At 41.9% G+C, this 19236-nt stretch overlaps 1 protein-coding gene across 1 annotated transcript in view; it reads left to right on the forward strand.

Annotated features, from left to right (window-relative positions):
* The first annotated feature begins 16580 nt into the window (after positions 1-16580).
* Positions 16581-19236, forward strand: part of cfap52 (cilia and flagella associated protein 52) — a 66757-nt gene continuing 64101 nt past the window's right edge. The window contains exon 1 of the mRNA XM_034188965.1: positions 16581-16641. Within this exon, the coding sequence (XP_034044856.1) occupies positions 16581-16641 (61 nt within the window). The remainder of the gene's footprint in view (positions 16642-19236) is intronic.

Consider the following 19236-nt stretch of genomic DNA (forward strand, 5'->3'; position numbering starts at 1 on the left):
CCACCCCCAAGCTCCTCCCCTAACCCCACCCCAAGCACCGCCTCCACGCCCCACCTCCCCTCCCACCCGGGTCTAATATTTTAATGTCATTTTATTTCATGAATTAAAGAATGATTAAAAATACCTAGATCTTTTTAATGTATTAAAGAATTAACTAATTCTGAAATAATTAAACATAAATCAGTGTTTATTATCTAATACCCCTTTAATATTTTTAATTCTTAAATTAAAGCGCCTCCTTTTATGGTTTTTTAATGCCTCAATTAAAGAAGGAATAAAAAATACCGTATCTTATGCATAATTATGGGAGGTTTTCTTCAATTTAGTGATTAAACACGAATATTTTAATACCCCTTTAATATTTCTTAATTCGTAAATTAAAGAAGGGAAACAAATAGCCGTCTCTCTCGGGTGTAAGTCTTTGCAGCAAGACGGTCAAATACCCACGCATAGAGCCGCTCGCGGAAACATGACCCCACGGCTGTAATACCTGTTGCAGATGCTAGCTGTGTCTGTGTCTGCGTGTGTGTGTGTGTGTGTGTGTGTGTGTGTGTGTGTGACCTGCGGAGCGGGGCTGTCACGCCGGATGGTCTTTTATAACATAGTAGAGAAGCTTGAATCTTTGGTTCAAGCTTGAATGTTTAATTACCTCCAATTTCCTGAGAACGGGGTCGTTCGTCACGCATGTTTTGACGGCTGAAAAAACAAAGCTCCTTCTCACTCACGCCAGATGCAGTTTCTTTTAAGATATTAGCCGATCGATCACGGGCTGCTGGACAGCTGCTGATCGGAGATCCTGCCCCGAGGTGATGAACCCGAAAAAATCAACAAACTTTGGGCTCGCTCACGTCCCTGGGAAGGAGTCACCGAGCATTTTCATTACGACCGGTGAAGAGTGAAGATGCCTGGACCCCCTGCTATGGGTATAAAATAGAATAAATTTGCGGAAAAAAATCCTGAAAAACCATGTTGTTTAATTAAGTTTTCTTGTCTTCGAGCAGAGTGCGAAAACCGCATCAGCTTTCAGGGTAAGTGATTTAAGTAATCTGTTTTGATAGAAATGAGTGTTTTTAAATGATGCACGCCGTCTGAAACTGTCTTTTTTTTTTTTTCTTTTTTTTTTAGACAAAACCACGCAGACGGTCCAGAGCGCGTTCGGACCCGTCCTCGGTAATATATTTGAAATATTACAGAATATCAGCTTGCGAGGGTACTGCTTTGTATTCATTTATTTATGTTAATTCTAGAAATCAAGTCAGAGCCCCCTGAAGAAGTTCGAAGGCTGGAAGCCCCGACTTCACCACGCAGATGTAAGTACAGCGATCGAAATTAAATCACGGTTAAAACTCTGGAATAACTCGATTTTTTCTGTCACAGCCCATGGAGAAGCAGGTCAGCGGGAGAGAACCGTAAAACGATCCACGGATGTACACGGTAAGGAGTCGGAGTTTATGTATTTATTTATTTTAAATATTTAATAACTAACGATTTTCTCTTTTTTTTTTTTCAGCACACGGTGGAGGGAGACCGTCTATTTTCCACCGACACGCAAGGCTTGAAGATATTCTGAGCTGGGATTAACCTCATCTCGCAACTTTTTTGAAAATGTGTAGTCTGTTTTTATTTTTTCTCTTATTCCGATGGAACGGGGGAATTCATTTTGAAGAGGTATATTAATTGAATTTCTTGAGGTAGATTCTTCCTGCTACAGATTTTAAAAGATGGAAGGAGAGAATTCACATCGGGAAAATAACTTCGGACGTGTATTGGATTTAAACGCTTCAATAATCGACTCAGCAGGGAGCGCTCCTGGAGCAGATGGCCCATTACCCGAGGCGTTAAATTCGCCGCCTCGAAATAACATCGAGTCCAGAGAGAGACTTTTAAGCCGTGTTCATTTAACACCGTTAAATGAGGCTCTTAACAATTTAGCGGCTGAACGAGAATCGGAAGAAATTAACCCCTACATCATTTCTGCGATTAACGCTATAAATTCGACGGCCCTGTCTGATACTGAAGAGCCCCCTGACCCCCCGCACACCCCGCCTCCAGACGAGTCCGGTCCCGCGGCGTTGAACCAGGTACGCCTGACTCCACTAAATAATGCCGTAAACCTCCTCGCGTGTGAAGTTAATCCTCACGTCCAATCCGCGTTGGATGAATTAAATCAAACGCCTAACGATGCTCGCGCTTTTTCACCTTTAAGAAGTCCCTCCCCGCGCAATGCGCACGGAGAAGATATTTTAAACAGAGCTCGTTTAACCCCGATAAACGCGGCAATCTCTGTTTTGATGGAAGACGGGGATGATGCATGCCCGGGGCCCAGCCGACACTCTCCCATGATGGGCGGTGGGGCTGCTAACGTCATCAGGAGACCTGCTTTTAACAATATCGAAATCAGGCTGCCTCTAAATTTCCAGCGCGCCGACGAAATTCCTGACTACGCGGAATTTTACCGTAACGTCGTAGGGGCTCTTCATAACTCGGTCGAAAAGGCTTTAACACACGCCAGGGTCGGGGACTTTATCCAAATGGAGATTCGTGGGGACTCAGTCTACAACGAGGCCGCTTTGATCAACTCATATAACGACGCTGGCGATGTGACGGGCTTCCAAAATCTGTTAGAACGATTGATACAATCGAATTCCAACGTTTTATCCGACGAGTCTCTGGAATTAGTGGTCCAAGTCATCCGCAACCAGAACGGCGCAGGGAAGCGCAGAATAGATGACCTCTTCCATCACGAGGTTCTGAGGAAAAAATCCAAATGCCTTAATATCGTGTATAATCCTGACAACAGTTTATGTTTCGCGATAAACCTCGTTCAGTTATTGAATCCTCATCTGACTACGCACGAGGCGGAGCAGCGCGGGCTGGCGTTACAAAATAGCGTCGGATTAACGGAAGCTACGCCGGTAGCGTTAGAGCAGGTGGGAAAATTTGAAAACGTTCTGGGTTGTAAAATTGTGGTGTTTTTCAGAGCCGAAGGGGAGAGAAAGCTGACAAAATTCCAGACAGGAATACTGGCGCAGCAGAAAGCTCTTTTCGTTTTTCTGTTTAATAATCATTTTTACGGAATCATCGATTTAAAGAGATTTTTGGGAGTGAAATATGTATGTAAGTTTTGCTTTGAGGGGTACAATAACCATGCCTCCCATAATTGTCAGTCATATTGTAAAATTTGTGAATCCACGCAGTGTTACGAGAAAAATAACCCGGTATTCTGCAGCAAATGTAACAAGAAGTGTCGCTCTCCCACCTGTTACAGCCTGCATAAACAGCCGAAGTATCGTCCTTCCGCCGGTAAGTTCGTTAATGTGTGTGATAACAGAAAAAAATGCTCTCGATGTAAACGCGAGTATTACATAGCGTTTTCTAAAAACAGCGCTTCGGACGTGGCCGTGCAGTGGTTAGAATGGGTTGCTGAGACGCAAAACATTATCATTGATCACGCTCTAAACAGGGGCGAGAAAAAAATAGGAGGTTATTATGTTGATGGGTATGCTCAGATTGAAGGCCAGATAAAAGTGTGGGAGTTTCTCGGGTGTTTTTACCACGGGTGTGCAAGGTGTTTTACACAGCACAAAATAAACCCTCTCACAAACACCTCATTTGGAGAGCTCCACGCAGCGTGTCAGAAAAAAATAGCCTTTCTGCGGACTATGCCGGGCGTCACCCTCAGCGTAATTTGGGAGCATCACTGGCTTGAAATGAGGCTGAGGGATGAGAGCGTTCGGCGCCCCTTGAACCTCGGGACGCTTTATACGGCGGTCGGATTTGCGCGGCCCGTCTGAGGTACACGGCTAAGCAAGATGAGAGGGTCTATTACGTCGACGTGACCTCGCTGTATCCTTACGTTAACGTAAATTTCACATATCCCACGGGGCATCCGGAAATTATCAAGAGAAATTTCCGAGACCCCAGGACTTATTTCGGGCTCATCAAAGCCATCGTGTACCCACCCCGGGGGCTAAAATTCCCCGTCCTCCCACACAGAACTCCCCACGGTAAACTGGTGTTTACTCTGTGTCGCACCTGCGCTGATGAAAATAATCAAGCTGCGGCGTGCACACACAGTCAGCAGCAGAGAGCTCTGTCTGGGACTTGGATGACCCCGGAATTCCACAAAGTTTCCAGAAATTTGTGGTTTAAAAATCCCCTTTCCGACGACAGAGTGACATACAGCATTCCCTTTTTTGTGTGTGATGTCATAAGGGGCGGGGCTTAGGGGCGGGACATAGTGACGTCATCGATTCTGATTGGCTGTGACGTCATAAGGGGGCGGGGCTTAGTGACGTAGTCGATTCTGATTGGCTGACAGGGTCATTAATCACTTTTTGACAAAAGGTGGGTCAGTTTTCTCTCTTATATGGCCCTGAATATCCATTTTAATAATGCACCAGGTTGACTGTATTCAATTTTTTGTGCTGGTGAGCTGTGAAATTACTGTCACATGATTAAAATCTGAATAGAGCACAAAAGATGCTGAATCGCCTTTGAAATAAAATATTACACATAACACCAGTGGCTAAGTGGTTCTGCAACATTCATTCCACTTGCTTTGTGGAGCTTCATGGCGCTTCTTGGAGCTTCAGGAGTGTTGGCAGCAGCATGGCTGTGAGTGGGAACAGAGGTGATTCTATTTATAATGAGCATCTGTTAGTAAATGTGTTAAACAGAAAACGTGTTTCAGCTGAAGACCTAAATCAGCTCGCGTGCAGCTGACGTGGCTGTCTTAGTCAGCTGAATGAGTTCTGTCTCCAATGCACGTCCATGAACATGGTTCAGCTACGAACGTGTCTGACAGCCCCTGAGCTCCCGGGTAAATGTCAACACACAGAGGTGGTTGGACGGGGCTAACACTTGCGAGACAACTAGAATGTAATAATTATGTCTGATACCTTTACGTTATTGGCATGATTTGGCAATGGACTCCAACGCAGAGAACCACAACGATGGACGTTACCCCAAATTCTACAGGGCTGGAATTGGCGTGATAGTACATTTGAAGCATTCATTCTTGATCACGTCTGCTCTCAAGATTCCAAATGAGCACTGAATCCACTGTCGCCAAGCAGACAGTGTAAATGATCAAAGTTAAATAATTAAGACGTCTGTGACTTCTATGGTACATACCACTAGCACCCATATCTGTACTTCTGCTTGCTCTGTGAGGCATCTGAGCTGGTTTGCACTTTGTGTGACACACCACATTCACACAGAAACATTTATAAAGAGTGAAGGGGCATTGTGAGCTGCAGGTTCTCTCTATTTAAAGTTAAAAACAAAAAAGCTGTAGGGGTTTTTGTACACGATATGTATTATGTTAATAAACCATAATGTGACCTATATTAGCCTGCTGAAAATGTATACAGTATGACCCCGTTAAATAATTTATCACTTGTGTGCACTTGATTACAGCTCAGCTGCTGATCACTGTGCCCAGTCGTAAGCACCATGCACATGCCTTTAAATCATCGTAGTAACTCGTACACAAACTGCTCCACGCTGTTGTTGCTAAATTTTGAACATCTTGAAATTAGTGCCACGCTCAGAGAGGAGCCTCGTTAACTGAAGGTAATGCCTCTAAGAGCCACAATTCTCCCACGATAGTTGAAGAAACCCTCTCGTAGCAAAAAAAAAACATGCTCATTATTCGTCCTTCTTTATTTGGTGGGACCCAGGCTTTATACGTGGTTCATTATTCGAATAATCACTGACAAATCCATACGTGGCTCATTACTATGGCTTTATTATTTGGTGGGACCAAGGCTTTAAATTTAGCTGTCCTAAATTTAGTGGAAGCTAAATGGTCAAAGTTTGCTGAATTTGCTCATGAAAAATTTATTACAACTATTTTGTGAATAAACACAATATCTGCATCAGGATAAAACAAATTATTGTTATCCACTACCAAAAAGTGAAAGCTGATGAAGAAATCAATTACAGACAGTAACAATAAAGCCTTTGTACTGTTGAAACTCTATTCTTGAATGGAGTTCCAACAGTACAAAAGCTTTATTGTGGTGACAGTATAAAATTGGTATCATGCAAGTATTAAATATTTAGGGATACATCTGACTGGGGACCTCTCAGGGCTCTTCCAGGCAAACTATGAACCACTCTCTTTCAGCATTAAAACAGATTTACACAGATGGAACCTGGTCCCCTTCTTGAGTCTTAGTGCTCAAATACAGTGAGGAAAATAAGTATTTGAACACCCTGCGATTTTGCAAGTTCTCCCACTTAGAAATCATGGAGGGGTCTGAAATTTTCATCTTAGGTGCATGTCCACTGTGAGAGACATAATCTAAAAAAAAAATCCAGAAATCACAATGTATGATTTTTTAAATAATTTATTTGTATGTTACTGCTGCAAATAAGTATTTGAACACCTGTGAAAATCAATGTTAATATTTGGTACAGTAGCCTTTGTTTGCAATTACAGAGGTCAAACGTTTCCTGTACTTTTTCACCAGGTTTGCGCACACTGCAGCAAGGATTTTGGTCCTCTACTCCATACAGATCTTCTCTAAATCTTTCAGGTTTGGAGTGTCAGCTCCCTCCAAAGATTTTCTATTGAGTTCAGGTCTGGAGACTGGCCAGGCCACTCCTTGAAATGCTTCTTACGGAGCCCCTCCTTAGTTGCCCTGGCTGTGTGTTTGGGGTCATTGTCATGCTGGAAGACCCAGCCATGACCCATCTTCAATGCTCTTACTGAGGGAAGGAGGTTGTTTGCCAAAATCTCGCAATACATGACCCCATCCATCCTGCCTTCAATACGGTGCAGTCTTCCTGTCCCCTTTGCAGAAGAGCACCCCCAGAGTATGATGTTTCCACCCCCATGCTTCACGGTTGGGATGGTTTTCTTGGGGTTGTTCTCATCCTCTAAACATGGTAAGAGGAGTTGATTCCAAAAAGCTCTATTCTGGTCTCATCTGACCACATGACCTTCTCCCATGCCTCCTCTGGATCATCCAGATGGTCACTGGTGAACTTCAAACGGGCCTGGACATGTGCTGGCTTGAGCAGGGGGACCTTGCTGCCCTGCAGGATTTTAAACCATGACAGCATCATGTGTTACTAATGTAATCTTTGTGACTGTGGTCCCAGGTCTCTTCAGGTCATTGACCAGGTCGTCCTGTGTAGTTCTGAGCTTTCTCAGAATCATCCTTACCCCACAAAGTGAGATTTTGCATGGAATCCCAGACCGAGGGAGATTGACAGTCATCTTGTGTTTCTTCCACTTTCTAATAAATAATCATAACAATTGTCTTCTGCCAAGCTGCTTGCCTGTTGTCCTGTAGTCCATCCCAGCCTTGTGCAGGTCTACAATTTTGTCCCTGGTGTCCTTAAACAGCTCTTTGGTCTTGGCTATGGTGGACAGGTTGGAGTGTGATTGATTGAGTGTGTGAACAGGTGTCTTTTATACGGGTAGCAAGTTCAAACAGGTGCAATTAATACAGGTAAAGAGTGCAGAATAAGAGGGCTTCTTAAAGAAAAACTAACAGGTCCGTGAGAGCCAGAATTCTTGCTGGTTGGTAGGGGATCAAATACTTATTTGCAGCAGTAACATAAAAATAAATTATTTTAAAAAAATCATACATTGTGATTTCCGGATTTTTTTTTTAGATTATGTCTCTCACAGTGGACATGCACCTAAGATGAAAATTTCAGACCCCTCCATGATTTCTAAGTGGGAGAACTTGCAAAATCGCAGGGTGTTCATATACTTATTTTCCTCACTGTAAGTGCAGTTAAAATGAATATGCTACCCTGTTTGCTTTATGTTTTTAGGAATTTGCCTATAGAAGTGAGCGATAAACAAATGGATCTCCAGACTTATTTGTCAGGGCCGAAAACAATGGATTAAATCTGGCACCCCTCAACTCACCAAGGGAAAGAAAGGGTTGGGCCTCCGTTGCCTAACGAACTACTATTATGCAGCACAAATAATCCTCCTTCTACACTGTTGTAATGAAACATATATTGCTAAATGGAAGGAGATAGAGTCCAACCTGTCAACTCAAGTTCTCATCCAAGCGGTAAAAGCGGATAAGGGTTTAATTTGCCAATTGGAAAAGCTGGGGAATCCACACAGTTCAAGTTTGGCAGAAGGTGATTAACACCTGAAGGATACATAGAATGTTGAGAGTGTTCTGATGGTTTGCTCATGACTCTGATTTTATTCCCAATAGACATGATTCCAGCTTTAAATCAAGAACAGTGTGTGGTTTCACAACATTCCTGTCACTTACTCAGAGAAACACTGTGTGCAGCTTTGAGGCCTTGAGGGATAAACATGATCTGGCACAAAATGAATTCCACAGAAACATGCAGATATGTTCTTATATCAGTCACAAATGTAAACTGACTGATTCTCTGATGCTGAATCAGAATTCTACCTCACTCTGAAAAATGTCTTGACCGTGACCCACTCACGGCCTCTGTTCTGGTTCTCCTTCAGATTCCTTCCACTTGATGTTCTGCTCTGTCACTTCTTCACCAAAGCAAGTCGATCTTTGTTTTCTGTTTATAGGTAAAATCTGCTTTACATCTTACTTAAAAGCCAACATTTTATTTGTAGTTAAAGTTTCATAAACCTTGCTATTTGATATAAATGCTTATTGTCCAGCCTTTAAGAGCCACTAATATGAAGTTGAGTCGAAATGCTTCTACAAAACAATATTGTCATTAATTGTAGACAAGTGGACGGGTTCATCAGTCCACCACAGCCAGACAATAAACACGACCATCCTGTAGGTCACGAGGCTAAAAGATCACATCATGAGGATGAACTAATTACTTTGTGGTGAGCTTTGGTGTAATAATTTGAAAATGCAGCTTTGTTTTTCCCTAGGCATATCCCATACGAGTCTGCCACCTGGTGGGTGATTTGTGGATGCTGCAAGGATTACTGATAATTAGGAACAGCTATCATTCAGTTTACATGTGGTTGGTCTGTCACTTACTGAACACTAGGGTTGGGACGACTCATGAAAATGATTCATTGACTTTGGGTAATATTAGTCATCGACTAGTCGACTAGTCTGCGACTAAATTTGACATTGAATGAATTAAGCCAATTTTAAATCTTCATGGTGAAACTCAAGTGTGACATTTATTTTAACAAATATAAGCACAAAATCACAAATACACAAAGCAGCATTAGCATGAAGACAACTGCATTAATTTACGAGGCATAGACTACCCGTTTGAGCTGACTAATTCACCCGCCAAGGTTCACACATTTTCTTCACTGAATGAATGCAGTGATGGCAGCTCCAGCAGGTTCTTTCAAGGGTTAAACAAACTTAATAAATGACTTTCGACGAGTCGACTAATAAAGAATAGTCGATTAATCGGATGTTAGTCGTAGTCGACTATTAAGACTATCGTTCCATCCCTACTGAACACCAGGCCAGATATGCTGTTTATTACTGTACTCTGTGCACAAGTGTCCAGCGCCTTCATGTTGACTGATTGAGTTTATTTTGTAAAATAAATATAAACACAGAAAGGGGACTATATCAATGATACACGGAGGACACAGTAAAACATAAACGCTTATTTCCATTGTTGTCCTTGTGAGGCTAACAGTTGACAACATTGAGGAGCTCAATTGAACATGTACAGAACACAAGTGTGACACCAGAATCTCATTAATTCATGCAAGTAGCAATAAATGTATAGTTAATTATATATATATATAATTTACACTGGGATACCAAAAATAAAAATAAAATAAGTAAGTAAAACGAACAGAACAATAAGATCTTAATAAATTGAAATAAATTGAAACTGTATCCCTATAGAAGTGCAGACGTCAACATATTTAGCAAATTTAGCACTAAGATTTGGACTGGAAAACAAGCTAGACTTCTGGACTAAAGATCACATTTTAAACAAAAGGGTTGAGTTCCTCTTTCCTTAGCTGATTGACTTATGTTAGCGTTAGCGTTAGCTGAAAAAATAAAATCACAGTGTTGACTCTATGTATTTCCACTTAAATTGTTACCATTTTAAAATCACATGGACCTGATTTACACAGAGAAATTAAGAGAGCGAGTTAGCTTGGAAGGGACACAGCTACACAGTTAGCTCGCTAGCTAACTTGTTATATAAATAGATATGAGACAACTGGATCTTGTTGAGAACCGTTTATAAAACTCCAGTAACACTGATGTTCGTCTCTTGTGGGGACCAACAACTGTGAGGTAACGAGGCTTAAAACAACAACACAAAATAAAAAAAGCTAGGTAAACTACCTTTCCCATCATGCATTTCACGTTGAGCGAAGTATTTCAGCCAATCGCGATGAACTGTACGAGTGACGTGTGCTTCCGTCAGTTTTTTTTCCCTTACCCCGCCCGCCCGGTTACACGCGCTGATGAGTCACAAAGAAATGCAAATGAGCCACAAAGCAAATATGTATCAGCAGAAAAAAGTCACAAAGCGCTAAAAACTCACGAAAGCAAAGCAGATCAGTTGTTCAGTATGGCCTTCATCACACTGCAGCTTTTGGAAGAACCTCTTGAATATCCGACAAACTCCAGTGTTTTTTGTGAAGAAATCAACAGCCACACATTTAGAGGTAAAGCAGATGGCCACATTTTAAATATTTCCTTAAGCTAAAAAACAAACAAAAAATAATTTTCAGTTTTAACATTTTTTTTACATTTCAAAGGTACAAATATTTTTGGACCTGACTTTAACTTTGCATAATAACATCACCAACACAGCCTGAGCTCAAATCGTTTGATTATATTTGGTTAATCCTTTAACTTGTTTCTTTGTTTTTATCTGCAGATGGCTGTGCACCTAGAGTACGTCGGGGAGGAACGGCTTGGTAAAGCTCAGAGACAAACTCTGAGGCTCCATCGGGCTTTTCTGGAGGCAACAGGAGAAGTGGAGCCTGAACCGCAATTTAGAATGGATGATGTGTGGACCCAGCAACCAGCAACCAGCAGTAAGAACAGGAGACGAAAGAAGAAGAAGAAGAATGGAGGTGGAATGGGAGGCCTGAACTGGCAGAGCATTCAAGAGGCCGATATGGTCTTTGATGCTCTCCGCCGAGGTGACGAGGACTTCGAGACAGAGACTCCTCATGTCCCTTTAGGGAGACCAGTCCACTTCCTGGCCTCAGACTTCGTAAAGAGGGACCCCATTCCACAGCCTAAAACAGTGGTGGGTCCCTCTCAAAAAGAAGAGGTGATAGAGAAGAAGGCAGCTGAAGGTCTGCAGCATGTAGAGGTCCAACTTCACAAGGATGAGAAGAGACCTCATCAGCCTGCCAGCAAACCAGACCACCAGCAGAAGCTGTGGTCTGATCTTTTAAAAAGACCAGAGCGTGACTCCAGAGGTCGTCATCTACAGTCTGGGGTCTGCGTCTCCTCCATCCAGAAACCAGTCTGCGTCTCCTCCATCCAGAAACCAAAGGATGTGAGAGTCCCACACGAGAGGCAGACCTCCAAGAAGGAGATGAGAGTCCCACAGGAGAGGCAGATGTTCAGGAAGGAACCGAGTGTCCCACAGGAGAGGCAGATCCCCAAGCAGCAGCTGTGGTCTGACCTTTTCAAAAGACCAGGTTGAATCAGTGAAGAAGGTTTTAATGTCACAGTAGCAGCAGACCTGGATCACCTCACTGCTGCTACTTCTGTTTATTTTATTATTAATCTGAATAAAACGCTTTGTATTAACTTCAGATCTGGATCATTGTCTCAAACTTGATTTAAGTCAAGGACTGAGCCACATTTTATATCCAGTCTCATTCTGGTTTTCAGCTACATGAAGTTCATGTTGCAGTCGGTGGTTTGGCTAACAAGCTAGCAGTTGCTAACAATATAGCATGTATGGAAAATAGACGAAGTTTTCACTTCGAGTATTTGCAAGTAAAACATGTTTATTTTTGCATTCAGATTTAAGACAGTTATGTGATTAAACTGTTACATCTTATTTTGTCATTTTAAACTTTTCATGTGTACTTTCCACGTTCCCTGTTCAGATAAACTGTTACACACGTTACATGTGCACACCACATAATTTGATGTTATCAGGACACTTATTCCAAATGTTAACACCCTTCATAGAAACACAATGACTTTTTACAGTAGTTTGAATCTTTGATTTCACAAATAATAATGTACCTCGCAAATTATAACTGGACTCCCTCATTTTAAACAGGTCCTCGACATGTTGTGGTAAAAAGATTTATTTTTAACTTTAAACATAATTTGTATTATGATGTAATCAATCAAGTCAGAGTATTTTAAAATATGTAAACAGACAAATAATGGGTTTGTTGACTCATGATATGGTTTATTATTAATAGTTCTTATAGCTTTCTTTTGTAGTAAAAATACTGGATTTGTATTAGTTTTATAGGTAGTTCCCCAAACTTCAACACAATAGGTCATATGTGGAACACGTAATGAATGATATAAGGTAGTTAATGAGTGTTGGGAGAGGAAGGTACTTGCACCTCCTGAGGACAGCGAGCAGGACAAGAAAGCGTCAAACTTTTGCACCTGCACCCTGACACAAACACATAGAACAAAGGGCTGCACCAGCACGGCCTCTGTCTGAGCTCATTCTTCAAAAAGGTACGGGCGCACGCAGCCTGCAACCTGAAGAGGAACACAGGAACACACACAGCACATAAGACACACCCCGGTGGTGACCTTTGACCTGAACGGTTTACTCCATAAAGAGCTCAGCTTCGTCAGCTCCACCCACAAGAGATGTGCACGTGTCTGCAGAACGGGTGTGCACCATAAGACCAGCATCTGTGCCACTAACATGGCGCTGAGTCCTACACCCTGGAAGAACTTCATTTCTTGTGCCTTTTGTATTACAGTATTACTGTTTCCTTTGACTTGGTGTGTGTGAGTAGATTTCATTGTGAGTATTTGATTTCTGACTCACTTTAATTATTCATTTGTGTTTAGGAATGCCTGAAGTTTCACTGACTGTCTGCACCATGCTTGTTCATTTTGTTCATTTTCTCTCCACCCAGGTAAATTCTCTTTGTTTTTTTAAGGGCCATATGCTCAGGTCTGTTTTTTTTCCACCTCATTATATTAAATTTGCCTTGAAGGTTTTGTCGTGGTCCTTCCCTCTGTTGGTCTCAGGATTCCTTCTCAGATAACGCAAAAATGACTGCAGGTTGTTTTCCAGAGTGAAGTCACAACATTAAAATTAAACTCAGCCTTGGACAGGACAAATGCACAGAGGTTAAGTTTATTCAAAAAGTCCAGCAAAACAGAACCCTTGACAAACTGAGTCTGTCGCGCGAGAGACTGGAAGCAGTCTATCCGCTCTGTCTTTTTATAGAAAACCCGTGGGCATTGCTCCACCTCTGAGATTTTATTTAATTATTTCCAAAACATGGTTTTCTAATGACAGTGTCCTCAGATGCACCCTAAGCAGGTGTTAGCTCTTGAAAGATTTACGACTGGTGTTTTTTTTTTTTAACATCATGTGCTGCCAGCTGGCCTCATTCCACGGCCAGCTGCAGCATATTACTGTTTGGTTGTCAGCCAGCATAGCTGCTGAATTGGCACTCATAAGACAGACACCTGTGAGGTCACCCAGAGGACATGTAGTTCAGATTGGGACACTTGATAAGTTCACCACAGTTTACACAGTTATTGAAAGATTGTATTGTAAAAAGGGGCAGAAAACATAAGACTTGTTCTTCTCTCTGCTCCTTTTCATTCAGGTGTTTTGTGATGCTTTATTTCTGCTTTTCTATTTTTTTTTTCTTTTAAATGAATGAAATAAATATTAAAGAAAGAAAGAGAGAAATAGAGACCAAAAAAATTCCTCTACAGTTTTTAATCCGGCCTGTGTGATTATTGTGTGACATGTGATGATTTGTTTCTGATGTCTATTGTGGAGTGATTCAAATAATCACAAGGGGGGTAAATTTTACAAATACTCTGTGTTTTTGTGATGTAGTACTCTGACATTTTACCCATTTATTTGATACTCCATAGAGCAGGAGGGCTTTGCTCAAGCATTTCTTAATTTGCCAAAACCAAGTTGTTGCAGCTGCAGTTGATAACTCGGTGAATGGTTTGTGACTGTGTGGCTCCGTCCTGCTAAACCAGGAAGATAAAACCAGATGTAACATCTTCCAGCTTTGGGACGACACTCAGAACAACATCTCATTCACTGTTCTGACCTGTATTACCCCCCCACCTTCTAAGGAAGGGAACTTCTCACTGGTCTTAGGTTCCACTAGTCCTAGTATTAAGGAGAGCATGTTGAAGTTATTACATTTATGGTAGGCTTACAAAAGTGTGACAATTAAAAAAAACATTTAATTTTGGTGAATTCCCATTATTTGTTGATTTTCAATTCAACAGATTCATAGACAATTAAAGGTGATTAATGGTGTATGTCAAGAGAATCATATGTTTTATTTTTGTAAATTGAACAAAACTGCACCTGCACCTCTCTAATCCCTACAGGGTCATAATTATATATCCAGGTTCAAATATACGAGGGCTGTCCATAAAGTATAGGTCCTTTTCATTTTTTTCAAAAACTATATGGATTTCATTCATATGTTTTTACGTCAGACATGCTTGAACCCTCGTGCGCATGCGTGAGTTTTTCCACGCCTGTCGGTGACGTCATTCGCCTGTGAGCACTCCTTGTGGGAGGAGTCGTCCAGCCCCTCGTCGGAATTCCTTTGTCTGAGAAGTTGCTGAGAGACTGGCTCTTTGTTTGATCAGAATTTTTTCTAAACCTGTGAGACACATCGAAGTGGACATGGTTCGAAAAATTAAGCTGGTTTTCAGTGAAAATTTTAACGGCTGATGAGAGATTTTGAGGTGACACTGTCGCTTTAAGGACTTCCCACAGTGCGAGACGTCGCACAGCACTCTCAGGCGGCGTCATCAGCCTGTTTCAAGCTGAAAACCTCCACATTTCAGGCTCTATTGATCCAGGACGTCGTGAGAGAACAGAGAAGTTTCAGAAGAAGTCGGTTTCAGCATTTTATCCGGATATTCCACTGTTAAAGGAGATTTTTTTAATGAAAGACGTGCGGACGGGTCCGCGCGTCGGCTCGCAGCTGCCGCGACGCTCCACCACAGGAAGAACACCTCTGTTGGAAGCCTTAAGGACAAGTTGGAACATGTCCAGCTGTTAAACAATTTCTCATATACTCACTCCACTGAAAGCCATCAAAAGCCGCCTGGATTTTACAAATGGTTATCAACACGGAGGTGTTTTTCCTGTGCCGCCGCTCCGCGCCGGCTGCGTCCCGACGCGCGGACCCGTCCACACGTCTTTCATTTAAAAAATCTCCTTTAACAGTGGAATATCCGGATAAAATGCTGAAACCGACTTTTTCTGAAACTTCTCTGTTCTCTCACGATGTCCTGGATCAATAGAGCCTGAAATGTGGAGGTTTTCAGCTTGAAACAGGCTGACGACGGTGCCTGAGAGCGCTGCACGATGTCTTGCTCCGTGGGAAGTCCTTAAAGCGACAGTATCACCTCAAAATCTCTCATCAGCCGTTAAAATTTTCACCGAAAACCAGCTTAATTTTTCGAACCATGTCCACTTCGATGTGTCTCACAGGTTTAGAAAAAATTTTGATCAAACAAAGCGCCAGTCTTTCAGCAACTTCTCAGACAAAGGAATTCCGACGAGGGGCTGGACGACTCCTCCCACAAGGAGTGCTCACAGGCGAATGACGACAGGCGTGGAAAAACTCATGCATGCCGCACGAGGGTTCAAGCATGTCTGACGTAAAAACATATGAATGAAATCCATATAGTTTTTGAAAAAAATAAAAAGGACTTATACTTTATGGACAGCCCTCGTATGCATGCATTCACTTAAATCTTTTAATAAGTGGTTCTGAAGGTTCTACGGTGTTTTTTAACTTGTCAAGAATGAGGCCTATTTGCTCCTCATCAGTGATTAAGATGAACTACAACTGCTGGTTTCTCTTTACCAGCACAAAGGTTATAAAGCATAATTATTGTGATAGTTTCACAAACTTCATAATATCCACATCCCTAAAAGTTTCCAAATTACTAGTGGAGCCACTTGATTTATCATAAATTTATAGGAACTGAAGGTTTTTTATGTTGATTTAAAAAATATTCTCAATGAAAATTTCCAGTAATGCAGCAGATTACTAAAACAATCCTGCGAGTGATGATAGTAGCACCAAATTTGGCACAAATACTCCTTAGGCATTACTCTTTTGAAAAAACTGATTGGCCACTTGAATTTTCAATAGGCAGTAGGTAGGGTCAACTGAGGAATTACACAGGGGCCAAAATTAAAAGATGCTCCAATCATATAGAAAGCTGTACCACATTATGTGGTATCCTGAGGGTACCTTTTCAAATATTAATATATAAACTAGACTTACCGCCGACTACGCTATGCTTAATAATACAAAAATCCCACAGACTTGGAGGCAGCGCGGAGTTAAATTGATCAATGACACTGGACGACAGAACCCCCTCCTCTTCCTCCCCAGATGTTGCTAGGTAACGTTTATGTTTGAGTTGGACTGCGGCGAGTGCAGAAGGTGATGAGACAAGAAAGACATGGCAGATTCAGCTTCAAACACGGACAAGCTGGAACTGGAGGCCGTTAACGGCTTTAATGGTAAGTTTGATGAAGTTTGTGAGTGTACCGAAAGTGTTTTTTTTTTTTTAAGACGTTGTTTGGTGCCATTGTGCACGTACGAGCGCTGCTTGTTGAGGCCGTAATAGTCTTAGAAATTTACCCATCGAGCATTTTTTCCGTTGAAAAGACATTTAAAAATGATTCAGAAGTGAAAGTATTTTCACCGTCGATTTGGGGAATGTACACATTTGTGCTATGGTTATGGTTAGAGTTAGGGGAAGATTATAAATGGCAACATAAAAACCCGTGTTACAAAAATCGGGCGCTTTTCGTGACGGGGGCACGAAAAAAACCGTGTGAGATCAGGCTGCAATAAAAGCTGTGACCAGTTCTCATAATTTCCAATTGAAAATGATGGTACTACCTCTGTCAAACCTTAATGTATTTCAATAAGCTGTAAGCATGATTTTTTTTATTTATCTTTTATTTATACAGGCAGTCCCTTGAGACTCAAATCCTCATTTGCAAGAGAGACCTGTGGCTATTGAATTCTCTATCAAATTTTATTAATTAATTTGATTAATTAGTTGTAATTAAGTATAATTACAACTACACACATACACACACTCATCTCCAACCCCTTACTCCAATTAAGGGTCAAGGGGGCTGGAGCCTATCCCAGCAGTCATAGGGCATGAGGCAGGGTACATCCTGGACAGGACGCCAGACCATCACAGGGCCATAAAGTATAGGTCCTTTTATTTTTTTCAAAAACTATATGGATTTCATTCATATGTTTTTACGTCAGACATGCTTGAACCCTCGTGCGCATGCGTGAGTTTTTCCACGCCTGTCGGTGACGTCATTCGCCTGTGAGCACTCCTTGTGGGAGGAGTCGTCCAGCCCCTCGTCGGAATTCCTTTGTCTGAGAAGTTGCTGAGAGACTGGCTCTTTGTTTGATCAGAATTTTTTCTAAACCTGTGAGACACATCGAAGTGGACATGGTTCGAAAAATTAAGCTGGTTTTCAGTGAAAATTTTAACGGCTGATGAGAGATTTTGAGGTGACACTGTCGCTTTAAGGACTTTCCACAGTGCGAGACGTCGCACAGCACTCTCAGGCGGCGTCATCAGCCTGTTTCAAGCTGAAAACCTCCACATTTCAGGCTCTATTGATCCAGGACGTCGTGAGAGAACAGAGAAGTTTCAGAAGAAGTCGGTTTCAGCGTTTTATCCGGATATTCCACTGTTAAAGGAGATTTTTTTAATGAAAGACGTGCGGACGGGTCCGCGCGTCGGCTCGCAGCCGCCGCGACGCTCCACCACAGGAAGAACACCTCTGTTGGAAGCCTTAAGGACAAGTTGGAACATGTCCAGCTGTTAAACAATTTCTCATATACTCACTCCACTGAAAGCCATCAAAAGCCGCCTGGATTTTACAAATGGTTATCAACACGGAGGTGTTTTTCCTGTGCCGCCGCTCCGCGCCGGCTGCGTCCCGACGCGCGGACCCGTCCACACGTCTTTCATTTAAAAAATCTCCTTTAACAGTGGAATATCCGGATAAAATGCTGAAACCGACTTCTTCTGAAACTTCTCTGTTCTCTCACGACGTCCTGGATCAATAGAGCCTGAAATGTGGAGGTTTTCAGCTTGAAACAGGCTGACGACGGCGCCTGAGAGCGCAGCGCGACGTCTCGCACCGTGGGAAGTCCTTAAAGCGACAGTGTCACCTCAAAATCTCTCATCAGCCGTTAAAATTTTCACTGAAAACCAGCTTAATTTTTCGAACCATGTCCACTTCGATGTGTCTCACAGGTTTAGAAAAAATTTTGATCAAACAAAGCGCCAGTCTCTCAGCAACTTCTCAGACAAAGGAATTCCGACGAGGGGCTGGACGACTCCTCCCACAAGGAGTGCTCACAGGCGAATGACGTCACCGACAGGCGTGGAAAAACTCACGCATTCGCACGAGGGTTCATGCATGTCTGACGTAAAAACATATGAATGAAATCCATATAGTTTTTGAAAAAATAAAAAGGACCTATACTTTATGGACAGCCCTCGTATAGACAAACAAACACATTCACACTCGAACGCACACCTGCAGGCATTTTTTTAAAGTTTCCAATCCACCTAACCTGCATGTCTTTGGATGTGGGAGGAAACCGGAGCACCCGGAGGAAACCCGCACAAACACGGGGCGACTCCACACAGACAGGCAACAGGCGGGAATCAAACCCATGATAGTGCTAACCACTAATCCACCATGCTGCCTAATTAAACTATTTAATCAAATTGTAATGAATTAACTATAATTCATTACAGCACATTCAAAACACAAAAATGCAAATAACTCATAATACTTGGAATATTTCAGTGAAACTTGTATCAATTGAAAAGTAATATTATTTCAAATCAGAATATGCTCATTATTTAATTAATCACTCAATTAATGAATTATAGTTAATTATCAGTATTGCACATTAAAAACACAACAATGCCCATAACTTCCTTAACATTTGGAATATTTCAGTGAAACGTGTATCAACTGAAAGTTAATATAAAGTTAGTCAGTTAATATAAATAAATTAATTATCTGATGATTAAAATCACAATATGAAGCCCAGAACAG

This window comes from Thalassophryne amazonica, chromosome 15 (assembly GCF_902500255.1).
Source record: "Thalassophryne amazonica chromosome 15, fThaAma1.1, whole genome shotgun sequence".
Classification (NCBI taxonomy): Eukaryota; Metazoa; Chordata; class Actinopteri; order Batrachoidiformes; family Batrachoididae; genus Thalassophryne; species Thalassophryne amazonica.